The 13,983-nt window shown below is 36.5% G+C and overlaps 1 protein-coding gene across 2 annotated transcripts; it reads right to left on the minus strand.

Annotated features, from left to right (window-relative positions):
- Positions 1–957: 957 nt before the first annotated feature.
- Positions 958–9,686, minus strand: LOC104897979 (serine/threonine-protein kinase PBL34). 2 transcript variants are annotated; one of them, XM_010684961.4, is made up of 6 exons: positions 9,007–9,686; positions 6,193–6,530; positions 5,951–6,086; positions 3,756–3,892; positions 3,549–3,672; positions 958–2,057 (listed from the first exon to the last, which is right to left on the minus strand). In XM_010684961.4, exons 1-6 carry the CDS (start codon positions 9,191–9,193, stop codon positions 1,537–1,539), a joined length of 1,443 nt encoding a protein of 480 aa, XP_010683263.1. In that variant the 5' UTR covers positions 9,194–9,686; the 3' UTR covers positions 958–1,536. The 2 variants fall into 2 exon arrangements, with proteins under 2 accessions (XP_010683263.1, XP_010683262.1); XM_010684960.4 differs by having other exon boundaries at positions 8,995–9,685.
- Between the last annotated feature and the right edge of the window lie 4,297 nt (positions 9,687–13,983).

Below are 13,983 nucleotides of genomic sequence, written 5' to 3' on the forward strand. Positions count from 1 at the left end.
CCTTTGATTATTATAATAAAACGTACACCACATTGTACCCAAAAAAAAAAAAAAGTTACATATTTTCTTTTGTTTTTATTAGGAAATTAAATCAGTTCAAGGGCTAACTCTTACAAGGCTACTAGTCTGTAGGAAACACCAATACACTGGCTGGTAAGGCATGTATAGCATGTTAAGGAAATACCCCAGCATAATGCTGGGGGTAAGGATCGAACCCCTGACTTTAGGGGCCAAGGGGGGCGTTCTACTCACTTAAGCTAACTCATATCCTTAAAGCTACATGATTTCTTGGTTTCATGATTTCTGCAATAATTTGCAAGGGTTAGAAGTGAGTGGGGTCATGATTGATGATCAACTTTAGCTTGTAATTATTATCAAAATAAGAGGGAATACAAGAGGGTTTTTGGTTGAAATACATGAACATTGTACGAGATTTTTGGTTGGAAGACAGTTTCAATCATGCTTTGCTGGTCTAGTCAATTATAACAAGTCTTAGGAATTCTAGTCAATTTTAACAAGTTGAAGCGATGGTGTATCTTAGGTATGTGTACAATGTACCAACTACAACATTTATCGTACACTCAAATGTAACACGAACATAATCAAGCTAATTTCTTGCTCATTGTGTATTTGAGAACTACAAATAAGTAACAATTGCATAATAGTAAAAGCTCCAAATGAGCAAAGGAAAAAAAAATAATCTCAAATGTACCGTGCACGTGGTACACACCCAGATATAAGTTGAATGCTTTCTTATACCAACCAACAAATGAACAAAGTTGAGGTGTAGAATGACTGGAATGAGGTAAGTTTTGTCTTTTCACTTGTTTCATGCTTAATTTTACTTTTCCCTATCCACATATTTGACAAAGAGTTACCCTTTCACCACAAGTACAAAAAACAGATTTCCTACAACAATTATCAAACACCATTAAAACAATGGACTCCACTACCAAGTGAGAAAAACAAAGCAAGCAGCTATATATCCAAGCAATTATACCAAACTGGTCTTGAACCCCAGATCAACCGAGAGGTCGGTGTCTGAGCCCTAAACACAAGTTTGAACTAATTAAATACTTGACTGTTTCTACAGCAAGCAAGCAAAATCTATACAGCAAATGCAGGGCCCTTTCAAGAAGATGAAAAGCATAGCAAAACTAAGGACAAGTGAGGTATCAAACAGTGAAACTTCACTCTTTTCATATTTTCAAGCTTGACTAATGTCAACATTATGAATTTTGACATGAAATTTCCGGCCCACAAAGCTTCACCTCTTCTTACAATTAACTCCTTTACAGAGAGCCCTGACTGAAAGATAATAGGTGCATAATTCATACATTGTCTTCTGTTACCTTCTTTCTTTTTGTTTTTTTTTTTCTTCTCCCTGTCCCTTTTCATTTTGATCAAGGAGCAAAGGGCCTTGATGTCGAGATCATATACTTATATTAGCTGATGACTGCACGAAAAAAGATCAGAAGCTAGGGGAGAAAAGAATGATAAACAGCTCGCAGAACAAGATACGAACTGACCCCAGAGCTAGGATTTTCCACTAGGTTTAGGTGAAGGTTGATACTGATGATGATGATATGGTGAAGCATGTGAACCATGTGGTATCGAGAGGCTCCTTAAGGCTGGTTGCTGCCCGTTCCTTTGATGGGGACCAATAAGTTGACCATTTCGAGCATTTGGGCTGGCCCTGATACGGTCTGCTTGCATGGTTTGGAAATAGTAAGATGAACTAGCCATGTCTTTCAGGTTGGGCAAAGGCTTCAGGGAATCTACAACTTCACTCATTAAAGGACGGGCCTTTGGGTCACGGCTAAGGCAATGAGCAGCCAACTGCACCGCCTTCTGAGCGCCTTTTATAGAGAAATGACCTTCAAGCCGAGGGTCTATCAATCGATAAAATCTTCTTCGGTCTCCAAGATGTGGCCTTGCCCATTCAACGAGGTTATGCTCTCCATTTGGCCGGTTTTTGTCCATAGATCTCCTACCAGTGATCATTTCCAGGAGAACTACTCCAAAGCTGTAAACGTCGCTTCTTGAAGTCAGATGGCCTGAGACAGAATTAAAGAAATTGGATTAAAACATAGCTGAACATGCTCAACCTAGAATTTAGTGCCAAATGTATATGTATTATAAATTTATAATACTGGTATAGAATAAGAAAAAGGGAAAAAATAAACACATGAGAAGAAATTATATTCGGCATTCATAGGTGTAAATGAACCAGGATTCTCAATAGACATGCACCAAGCTTGATCAAATTGTTAAAGCTTGTTTTACAAATGAGCTTGAAAATGAATGTTCATCCAGTTCATGAAGACATGAACAGCTCGTTCATCTATGTTCATGAGAAGCTCATTTATATCTTGATAAAGACAAAGCTCATGTATTTTTATTTATAAAAAAAAAAATCGTTTTTAATTTAGGAAGCTTGTTTAGTTGTTCAAATGAAACTCTCTTTAACATTTAGTTAAATGTAAATGTTTTTATACAAACATAAGCTTTAACAAGGCAATCTTGAACACGATGACTCCTAAGCAAATGGATCTCGAGCTCAAGTTCATCTAAGTTAGATGACAACATGAGATTCAACAGAGTATGGTCGGCTCGGCTTGCTAGGCTCATTTACACCCACAAGTATTCCACTTTTGTTATAGAAGTACAAACCTCCATAGAAACAAAACCTGTGCTCTTGCATGAGACTTAAAACTTCATTATACATCAAATCACAGTAGTGGAAATTTATATCATCGCAGATCGGTATGCAATCACCATCCATATGTCATAGGTACATTGACCAGTGCTACTAATTAGACGTCCTAGTTTAGGCAGGCTTGATCCATAACAGTCAACAGACTTCACACTACAAAATTTGGGATGTCCCAATAAAAAGTTCACACTTCCAAATTTAAATCTTACATTTCCCTTTCGACTTCATCCATCAATCTCTTTTTCAAAACTGCTGCTTCATTAATTTCTGATCTTACATATCATTACGCTCGTCTCTCTTTGCAGCTCAGATGTAAAGTTCATTATGGAACAAAGGGAGTGGGTGATTAAGCTAACAAGTTTATTCAAGAATAAAAGTTTTACTTTGCAGCTAGAAGAAACAAGATAATCCTAGAAAAGCACAGCATAGTTACATCCTTACCCCTCACATCCACACACCAATGACAGATATCTACATGATAGAACAATCTCTGACCAAAAAATCTTAAGCTCAAACCTAGCATAAGGTTTTGGAAATCTCAAGTCCATTATCAGGAATAAAACTAGAGCAATTCATATAGCATTCACATACAGAATGTGTTAATTGCAAGGTCCAAGCTCACTGTCTATAACCTGATGAGTACTCCACATCTAGAGACTTCCCCTATCTATCAGGGGAGAGCCAAAGCAGCATTGGCAAAAGGATTCACAATGCTATTCAACAAGAACCAGTGTCTGTAGAGCTTATGCAGTCTACCAATATAAAAGCATCCAGAAGCTATAAGAACTAGCTTTGTGAATGCAAGATAGAACCGAAGAGTTGAAAGACTGACCTGTCATTACATACTCCGGAGCTGCATAACCATATGTTCCCATCACTCGTGTAGATACATGAGTCTTACCTTCCTCGGGGCCATCTTTGGCAAGTCCGAAATCGGAGAGTTTTGCATTGTATTCCTGATGCACCATGTTATTAGAGTGACAAAAAGGTTGGGCATTATAGATATTGCACAGTTGCTATATATTTTTTAATAACATACCGCATCTAATAAGATATTTGAGGTCTTGAAATCACGATATATCACTGGCTTTTCGGCTTCTTCATGGAGAAAAGCAAGACCCTTAGCAGCACCAAGAGCAATTTTCATTCTGATGGACCATGGGAGAGGTAGAGACCCTACAAAACCAGCATCAACCAATAATTATGATGAGGAGTGATGCTGTGCATAAGGACATGCTACTACTGAAAGGCATAATGCACAATACCCATAACAGGTAGTAGAGCATATGGCTTTACAATAAAAGATGGATTACAAACAGGATCTCTAGTAGGAGATAGGTGAGGATCAACCCTGTTGAAATATGAAGGAACAGCCGGTTGTGTTGCAAATATTTTCTACAGTTACAGAAATTACTAGGACCTAATATTGAGTCAGCAGAAGAAACTTTACAAAGGGTAAGTCCTACTTACACAACTAATACAGATCATTCTCTAAGAATACAAATTGGCTCATCGATCTGCCCTCAATATTTCTCATTGATCTGTCCTCGATATTATGCCCTCTATCCAAAAAGATAATGGAACTTTTGAAATTTGGCCATCCTTAATCCTTAGAAACTTCTCAAAATATAGTTAGACTTGAAGGCTATATGAGATGAGAAAATGCAATTCTTTTTTTTCCCAACTCTTAAAGCGTATTGAACACCTTGAAGCTAAAAACTTACTTAAAAAAGTCGAGATTCAAAAAGAAAATGGAAAGGCTTCTGTTGGATATGAATTTCAGCATAGACACATTTGTTTAAAATTCTGAGGCAGAAGAACTGAAAGATGTGGGGACCAAAAAATTAAAAATCATGAATAGAATTTTCAGCGTAGACACTTTCGCATATACAAGAAGAGAAATATCATTATGCAGATGATCATCAACTTCCTATGAAATTTTTGAAGGAAATACTTCAGGAAACACCCATTTTAGTAACGTAGGACTAAAACAAAACAAAAAAAAAAAAAATACTAAAACAGCATATTTATTGCATTAGATATTAGACAGATTAGTTCATGACATTCTTATACAATTTTTAATCTATACCAAGTGATATGACCAGATCCACAAGATGAAATGGAGAATGCTGGACAAGGGAATCTTGCAGCAAAGCCTAACATTTTGTTTCGGTAGCAATGATGGAGGTAAATAAAGGGGAGGGAAGAGGTAACTCGCATTTTCCTTCCAAATCTTTCCAATATTTGAAGGATTTGGTTTACATAAAGGGAAAGAAAATAGTATCCTAATTAGGGAACATTAATCCGTCCCTTTCTCTTCTCTCCCTTCCCATCCAAATTCTCATATCCAAACAAGCTATAACAAAGATGGATGCACACCGCGGCACTCTTTAACAAAAAAAAAATTGATGAACTTGTACAGTGTGCTTGCAGGACTTTTAGAATTGAAAAGCAGATGTCTCTAAGGCTTCTCACAATGCACATTGCAGTTAGAATGACCTATTAGTTGCGAATTCTTGGAGAACAGTGATCACTTCATGTGCTTCTTTCATATTAAGATCACAATATATTAAAATATTCACTCGACTTTGAAGTTTGATAATAGACACCCTAGTGATAAAATCATAAAGAGATCAATATGAAAGGCAAGTTTTCACATTGCTTAATTTATTGAATGGGTTAGCTTCATTAGTCTGCAGGCCACTCAAATATGACATAAGCTTATTTCAATGGCCAAGAAGAGTTGCAGTGTTTGCCAATGTACATAACAGGTAATGTGTATGATGTATGTAGGCCGAGCGGTCTGCAGTCCACATTTTCGCCCATCCCAGGTAGTAGTACTACCCCTAGTAGAACTAACAGCACTTAGCAGCAGCCTTATCAAGAGAGTAATTGTTGATTAAGAGTGTATAATCCCCAGAGCCCAAAACTTATACCCACAGGCAAAAGATCATATAGCTGTCAGAGAAAAAAAGAAACCTGGTACCCTAAAACTTGTAAAAATGTCTAGATGTAAACTGAATCTCAAAACTGGAACTCATAGCTAATAACAAATAGATAATTTTTGCTGCAAGACAGATCATGTATCTGAAAATTCTTTACTTTGCTAATCCCCTATTCCTATATAGATGCTATTTTCAAACTAGTGAATGTCTATTGTAAACCGTCCAAGATCATCCAGGCACTTATATACTCAAAAAGAATGTGATAATTTACATAAGTGTAATTACATACTCCTAAAAAGATGATTCTCCAAGCTTCCTCGGGGCATGAATTCATAAACAAGAAGCCTTTGATCATCTTCAATACAGTAGCCAATAAGTTTGACCAAATTTTGATGAATAAGGTCACCCAAATAATTCACCTCAGCCTGCAATATAAACAGCATATGCAAATATAATCACGAATACAGCTAAAATACTAAATGTAAGGAAATAAGAAGTCAAAAAATACATATAATTATGAACAAAACAAACCAGCCATTCTTTGTGACCCTGAAGTCCATCATGGTTGAGTGTTTTAACAGCAACAGTAAGACCTGTACCAGGTTTCACTGGAGCAGTACCATTTTCTTCAATCCAACCCTTAAACACACACCCAAAACCACCCTCACCAAGTAGACTCTCAGGTCTAAAGTTTCTAGTTGCTAACTTCAAGTCATTAAACATGAATTTACGAAGCCGGGAGGAAACTTTGAGTTCTTCTTCTAGCTTGGATGTTGATGTGCTGCTTTCAGCATTACTAGTTGTTGTAGATGAGACAACTGCAGTAACGGGCTGATCTCTGCTAGCATCATTTGGGGATTTGCTTTCAGCTGACACACATTCAATAAAACATCTTAGAATACATTTCTCATTATCTTACAAAAGGTTAGAAAAAACTCTATCAATCAGAAAAAGGTGAAAGTACAAACTGCTAGCAGACTACAAGTCATAAAATAATAGAAGAAAAGGTGTACTATATCATTCAAATTGATTTCAAAACTAAACCAGAAAAGAGTCCTGAAGCTTGAGTCGAAATTGATACTTAGAATGAAACCTTATCCTAGAGCAGAGCTTGCCAGTTATCAAGCTCAGAATGCTGAAATCACTCAGTCCCTTACTCCCTCCCAAAGATGTCTGATTACAAAATGTACCAACTCATCATGTTAGGAAGTTGACGCCTCCAGCTCACACAAACATGCAGTTCCATAAGACATAGCTACCTCACAGAACAAGTTCAGCAATACAGAATCACCACTATCACAGAACATTTCATTGATTTAGATGGACGGTTTCAAGATAGCTTCTAATCCTAAATTATAGTATTTGAAACTACACTTCCTCCGATATGATAAGTCAGGCTTATGGAGAAAAAAAAACATTATCAAATATGATATCTCCTACTTCTTCTTTCACTCCAACCAACCAGTTGACAAAATTTAGGGACACCCATAAAAATTGACAACAATAATGTGTGGAGAGAATAAAAGTCCAATTTAGCAGCCAATAGATTCCAAACTCATTTGCTACTATAATAGCTCTTCTCACACGTAGAACACTCACTAGCAAAGCTAAGCTGCAATAAAACTGAATTACACATAATAGAAAGTGCATAACAACAAAGCTGCTACTATAGCTTCTAAGAAAAGGTTGTGGATGGACACAAATCACTAACAGCATGGTATATGGTACAAATCATAATGAACAGCAAGGTTAAAAAGAAAGACCAGACAAGTAAATGAAAAAGTTTCCAAACACTTTTTAGGTCCTCTGTTGACTATTGGATTGCTAGAAGCAAAGAGGGACAAACTTATTGACAAGATAAGGCTGTTTCAGCAGTACATGAAGGCACCAAGTCAAGCAGAAAAGATGTACAGCCCATTGTCACACAATTTTTCCCACCACAAAACCACCCCTCACGAACTACAAATTGAATTCAGCTTTTACAAAGTGGTACAACCTCAAGAATTGAAGCCCACAAAAGCACCAGCACCATATATCAACAGTAGGTCAGAAATCAATCATTTGTTTTTCATGTAGAGGAGAACTAGAGGCATGCTACGTTCACCAGCTGAAAGAGATGATTCGAATGAAGACAAACACTCATACTTCTATGTCTAAGAATTTTAGTCAAAATTTCACCATGCACAGGGGATAAAATGGGAAAATCGGTACAAGTACCACACCATTATTTTCCTAGTTGAGACCGTTTCATAGGCAGTTGAAAAGCAAACTCCCAAGCCATATGCCAGAGTAATGCTAAATTAGGAATTTGGAAGGCATTAAACTTCTGAAAGTTATTACTCAGATCAGACACTACCACAATCAACAGTTCCCTATAGATAATAACTATTTCATAAGTGAATACTCATAGTCATAGCCCCCCCCCCCCACGAGGCCGTTAATTTAGAGGCTCATCCCTTTTCTGCCAAAGGAGATGGTCAATATCACACTCATTGGATCTTCTGTTACTTCATAGAGTTAAATTCGTATACAGAGCTACTCTGCAAAATCCAGAGAGGTCTATTATGTTAATGTGAGGTCCACAATTTGATCGCACATAACAATATCTACGAAAGGTAGCACTTCATACCCACATATAAGAGGCGGGTAGCTATTTAAAAGTCGATTATCATGATCTTGAAGCATAGCACTTCATGGTATATGATCCTTTGACTTTATACACGATATACAGATTGCAGAGCTATCAAACTTACAAGCCAGTTTATTCTCAAGATACACAACAGTTCACACCTTTCAGAAGTTTTCTCATCACAAACTAAGCTAGAATCAATATACACTTTTGACAGATAAAAGAACTCAGAATCCAAGATCAATTAACTGTCTCTTTTGAGAAATCCTCATGCAGATGATGATAGTCTTTCAAGGTAATTTCAAGATTAAACAAAGCTTTACAGTTCCCCCTCTCCCAACCAGAATTACAACAGCCAATAGTGTTTGTTCTATAACCCCTTCGCCACCGCCATCGCCCCCAACAAAACTAAAAGAAGAAAGAATAATCTAGACAATTTAGAAAAGGAACAGTAAGCAACTAAAAACACAAATAAAGATGCAACAATAAGCCAGCAAAGTATCAACCTAGCAACATGATAAAGCAAGGTACAAAAAGAGAGAAAAACAGTAACAACTTCAACTCAAAAATGGCTAAAAATGGGCACAAACAGCAACAAGAAAGCCTAAGTACCAAAATGATTCGTCAGAAGAAAAATGGGAGCAAACAGATAGTGTAAAATTATCAAAGAAATTACACAAATTTAGACAAAAATGAGAGGGTACCATAATTAGTACTTGTTCCACTGACAGAAGAATCAACTTTGGATCTTGAAGTAATGCAGCTACCTATAAACCTTAGCTTAATCCAACATCCAGTATCTTCACCAGAATCATCTTCTTCTTTCTTCTTTTTTCTTCCCTCTTTTGATTTTTCCACATCAGCCCAAGTCTCCACTTTTGCTACATCACTACCAAATCCCATGTCACAAAAAACCCCTAATTTTCCAAAATCATCAAAATCCCAAAAACCCCCAAAAAAGACTCAACCTTTAGAACACCCAACAATTTAAACCCCCCAAAAATCAAGAAAAACCCACAAAAATCTGATGAAATTTCTCAAACCCAGATGCAATTTGATGTCCCAAGAATTGAAAAAAATGATCTAGATCAGAAATTGAAGAAGAAAAAAGAAACCCAATTTGTTTTTTTTTGGGGATTTCATACATAAAGAGAGTTACTCTTACTTAAACTTGAAAAATTGACCAAGAAATGGGAGTTCACAAATCTCAACAAAATAAAAGTTTCATAGTTTCAGAGGAAGAACTGAAGCTGACAAATTCAAACCCAGAAATCAAAATAAATTAAAAATCCGAAACCAAAGAAAAACATACTCTGAATTATCAGCTCTTTTTTCTTACTCTCTCTCTATCTATCTCCCTATCTCTCTCTACCAATCCTTTTCTCTCACTTCTTTTTTTAATGGTATCGAAGACTACAAAAGCAAAATCAACTTGCCCGGAGAATACGGGCAGCTGGAGGTTAGGCTGCCCAAACTGCCCGTTAGACATCTACCCGTACTGTGTTCACAACTCACAACAATCACATTGAGGACCTTGTTACCCTTTGGTGATAAATACGAGTAATAGTGTCTTTTTTTTTTCTTTTCTTTTCTTTTTTCTTTTTAATGTTTGAATGAAAGGTAGAAGTAGGAGACATATATTTACTACATGAACAAGATCTAACATTCATATTTGATAATAACTAATAAGAAGGTCTAGAATGAGTTAAGTACACAACATGATACTCAACTTTATCTTTTGTTTCAGTTTGGGTATTAAACTTTAAGAAGTTTCAGTTTGGATATTCAAAACTAACGGACATTAGTTTTGGTACTGAACTTTGCAAAGTAATTGTTATCAGCATCAAAAAAAATAGAAAAAATTTGACGTGGCAATAACTAAAAAGTGATAGTTAATTGAGTGAATTAAAATTCAAAAAATGCAGCACAATTCTTCGACGATAAAAAAATCAGATACACATGGAAAAAATAGGCCAAACTGAAACCATAACAATAGATATAATTGAACATCTAAAAAATTCAATCTTTCAAGTAATCAGCAGCAGCAAAAATATTAACTTTTCCAGCAGCAAAAAAATCCAATATTGTTCGTCAGCAACAAAAAAAATCAACTCCATCACCTTCAATTAATCAGGTACAAACCAACTGCAACAATAAAAATGAAATCTAATGTTACTGTTTTTTTCTTTTATGGATGTGAATTATAATGTTTAGTATTTTATGCTTTTATGTAGCATAATGTCAAGAAATAGTTATGGTTCCATGCCCCCAATTTCCAAAAGATGTCATTGGAAGATTGTTATAACCAAAATCAGAGCCTGGACAAGGGACAATCCTGGTAGAAGGTTTGTAGCATGCCCTGACTATGATGCTGAGACTTATACAAAGGGGTGCAAGTTATTCAAATGGTGTATGTAATATTGAAGAGCCTACAGAGTGGCAGAAAAATGATAAGGCAAGGAAGATTAATTGAATCAAAATATATCATGTTTTAAATGAAAAAGGTTGAAATTATGAGTGTTAAGGCTTGGATTTGTGTACTCATTTTGGTTCTTGTTTGTTTATGGTACAATATATAACAATGTAAGGGGTTTATTTAGGACTCTAATTACTATAGCAAGCTATGTACTAGCATATTATTAATTAAATATAAGTTACCTTTGAACTAAATTCTCCTTTGCATCCTTTTAGCCATTGTTAGGTCCTAAATATAAAGAAACTAATTCAGAATACCTGGACATACAGATTATAAGGTAATCAAATCACATACCTGTAGAGCTTGGCTTGTTATTGTTTGTGAAGGTTGTAAAACCCTTCTCTGGTTGTGACTAGCTGAATGAGTAGTCTTGGCTGAATGAATATATAGTCTGCTCACCCTCATAATCTGCATAATATGCTACTATTCTTTGGATGGGTGGGTTGTGTGGTTGTTGTATTGTATGTGGGATTGGGTGAGGGATTGGTTGGGGTATTGGTTGAGGTGTTGGACCAGATGTTGATTGATTTGTTGGATGTTGTGGTGGTTAGGCTTGGAGAGTAGCAGCACTTTGGTAGCCATATAGGTAGGTGTATACACCTACACCTCTATGGTGCATGGGTGCATTGGTGCTCCTGCTTTGCTAGCTAGTACTTGCTTCACTTGCACCTATGTGCACAAACTCTCTCAGTATATTATTGCAACCTCTCTTGTTATGCCCTTGAAGACCACATAGACTGCATGTCATTACTGAACCTGTTTTTTTTTTTCATTTTTCCCGACTTTGTAACTTCTCCAGCTTCCTTCCTTCTCTTCACTTGACGCTTGTTGGTCACTTTCTTAGTATTTCAAATTTTAGCGGTTGTCGAAGGAGGAGAAGATGGAAGTTGTTGTGGTGGCATTGGAAGGAGATCCACTCCTTTGGTTTCAATGGGAACATGAGATGAAGAATCTGATCTTAAGACAATTCCGGTCGGTTACCTCTAGAAGCCTCCACAAACAGGGATTGGCTTTGAAACAGGTGGGTACAGTGATAGAGTATTAACGGAGATTTATTGAAATAATGGCCCTTCCGGTGGGAGTTCCAGAAGAAATCGCAAAAGGGCACTTTATAAATGGGCTTAATGAAGAGTTAAGGGCTGAAGTCAAGCTGTGGACCAGGCTATGGATTCAGCAATTAAAGTTAGAAGTTCTAGGTCAGGCTCAAAACAATTTCACTCTTCTAATTTATTTAACTCAGTGCCATCCATCGAAGCGTTGGTTAATTCCTCCAAACCGATTTGCAAAATTCAATGGAGAAATAAGAAGATTGAGCGAAAGAGAACTTCAATCAAAGAAAGAGAAGGACATAATTCAACCTTCCCAAAGCCCTTTTTTCGATTTTACTAGTTAAAAAAAAAAGACGATTTGTGGCGTTTCTGTGTGGATTACAGAGCCCTAAATAAGTTGACTGTACCGAATAAGTACCCAATCCCCATCATAGATGAGCTACTTGATGAGTTAGGAGGCGCCATTGTCTTCACCAAACTGGATTTAAATCCAGTTATTATCAAATAAGAATAAAGGAGGATGTGCAAACGACAGGTTTTAGAAGACATGAAGGGCATTATGAGTGGCTAGTGATGCCTTTTGGGCTCACTAATGCACCTGCCACCTTTCTGATGAACAATGTTTTAGGCCCTTAGGAAGTTCGTATTGGTCTTCTTCGACGATATTCTGGCGTACAGTAAGAGTAGAGAGCAACACGTGGAGCACTTACGGACTGTTTTGGAGGTGCTGGCTCATCGTTACCTATATGCCAACGGTAAGAAGTGTGACTTTGGAAGATATGAAGTTGGCATACTTAGGCTACGTTATTTCCAACAATTGTGTGGCAGTAGATCACAACAAGATTGAGACTATGGTGCGCTGGCCTTTTCCAAAGAACCTCAAAGAACTCAGAGGGTTCTTGGGATTAACAGGGTATTACAAAAAATTCATCAAGGGCTACGCTACAATAGCTCATCCTCTCACGGTTCAGTTGAAGGAGGAGAATTTTGGGTGGAGTTCAGAAGCTACTCAGGCATTTAATACTCTCAAAATGGCCATGACACAGGCTCCCATTCTTAAAATGCCAGACTTTTCCCAGCCTTTTACGGTGGAAACGTATGCATCGAGGTATGGCCTAGGAACAGTGTTGACTCAAGGGGGGAAACCCTATTGCATATTCCAACAAGGTTCTAGGGCAACGAGCTCGTTTGAAGTCCATCTACGAGAAAATCAGAACTTATAAAAGCAAATAAAAAATAAAAACTTCAGGCTACCACCAATAAAAATTGACGAAAACCCTTACAAAAACCATCAATGGAAGCTAAGTTTTTCAATTTACTTTTTAAAAGGCTTATTAAGATAGATTATGCAAGTATAATACTTTCTTTGTACTTCAGCAATTTTTCTTTAGAAATATTTCCGAACAATCATTTATTGAAAAGGTGAATATAAGTAAGATACTAAAAGTTAAATATATGATTTTAAATATATAAGGAAGACAGTAAAAACAAAACACAACCAAGGATTTAAGGGGAAGGAATATAAGCTTTTTGTAACTTTGCCAAAGAAGGTACTTGAAGAAAGACTTGTTAATAAAGTAATTCTGTATTTGCTTTCCCGATTCATCATTTTGGACAAATTTCATAAGACTTACACGCCTACTGTCTGAAGGAATTTTGTTCTCGGCATCTTGGATTTACGTCAAGTAAATAATACGGAGACGGTGATAACAGTCCCTACTGATTAGAAGAGGCAACGGAATATTCTGATAGTAGAACAACAAGACATACTGGCATACTGCCTTCGCTCTTTATTAGTTTATTCGAATTTTGTTTTTTATTAGTTTACCCATTTTTTTATTTCGATTTTTGAAATAACACTACACATACATTCAACTCTAACATAAAATAATAGTTTCTCTTTCCTTCTATATCCCCACGACATTGGATCTCCTAAAATTTTATGGAAAAGAAACGGATAAACTAATAAAGACTAGAGGGAGTAATACATAATGACTAGCAACGTAATTTAGGAAATCTATCCAATTATATAAACGCTGTGTTCAAAGAAAGCCCCTGGCCTCACTCATGTAATGTTTTTTTCCGAGTGATTCGAAAATAAAGCATTTACCTGTTATAGGTTTTGATCACTGTCATTAAAGCTGTGCTTAAACGCACGGAACTGGCAA

The sequence above is a fragment of the Beta vulgaris genome, chromosome 6, assembly GCF_026745355.1.
Source record: "Beta vulgaris subsp. vulgaris cultivar EL10 chromosome 6, EL10.2, whole genome shotgun sequence".
Classification (NCBI taxonomy): Eukaryota; Viridiplantae; Streptophyta; class Magnoliopsida; order Caryophyllales; family Amaranthaceae; genus Beta; species Beta vulgaris.

Bases quoted from the DNA above. Each gene is read 5' to 3' on its own strand.
- LOC104897979 (XM_010684960.4), bottom strand. From the start codon at position 9,193: ATGGGATTTGGTAGTGATGTAGCAAAAGTGGAGACTTGGGCTGATGTG. The intron at 6,531-8,994 runs GTACCCTCTCAT...AATGTGTGTCAG, and splicing joins TGGAACAAGTACTAATTATG to CTGAAAGCAAATCCCCAAAT. The intron at 6,087-6,192 runs GTTTGTTTTGTT...TTTATATTGCAG, and splicing joins AGGGTCACAAAGAATGGCTG to GCTGAGGTGAATTATTTGGG.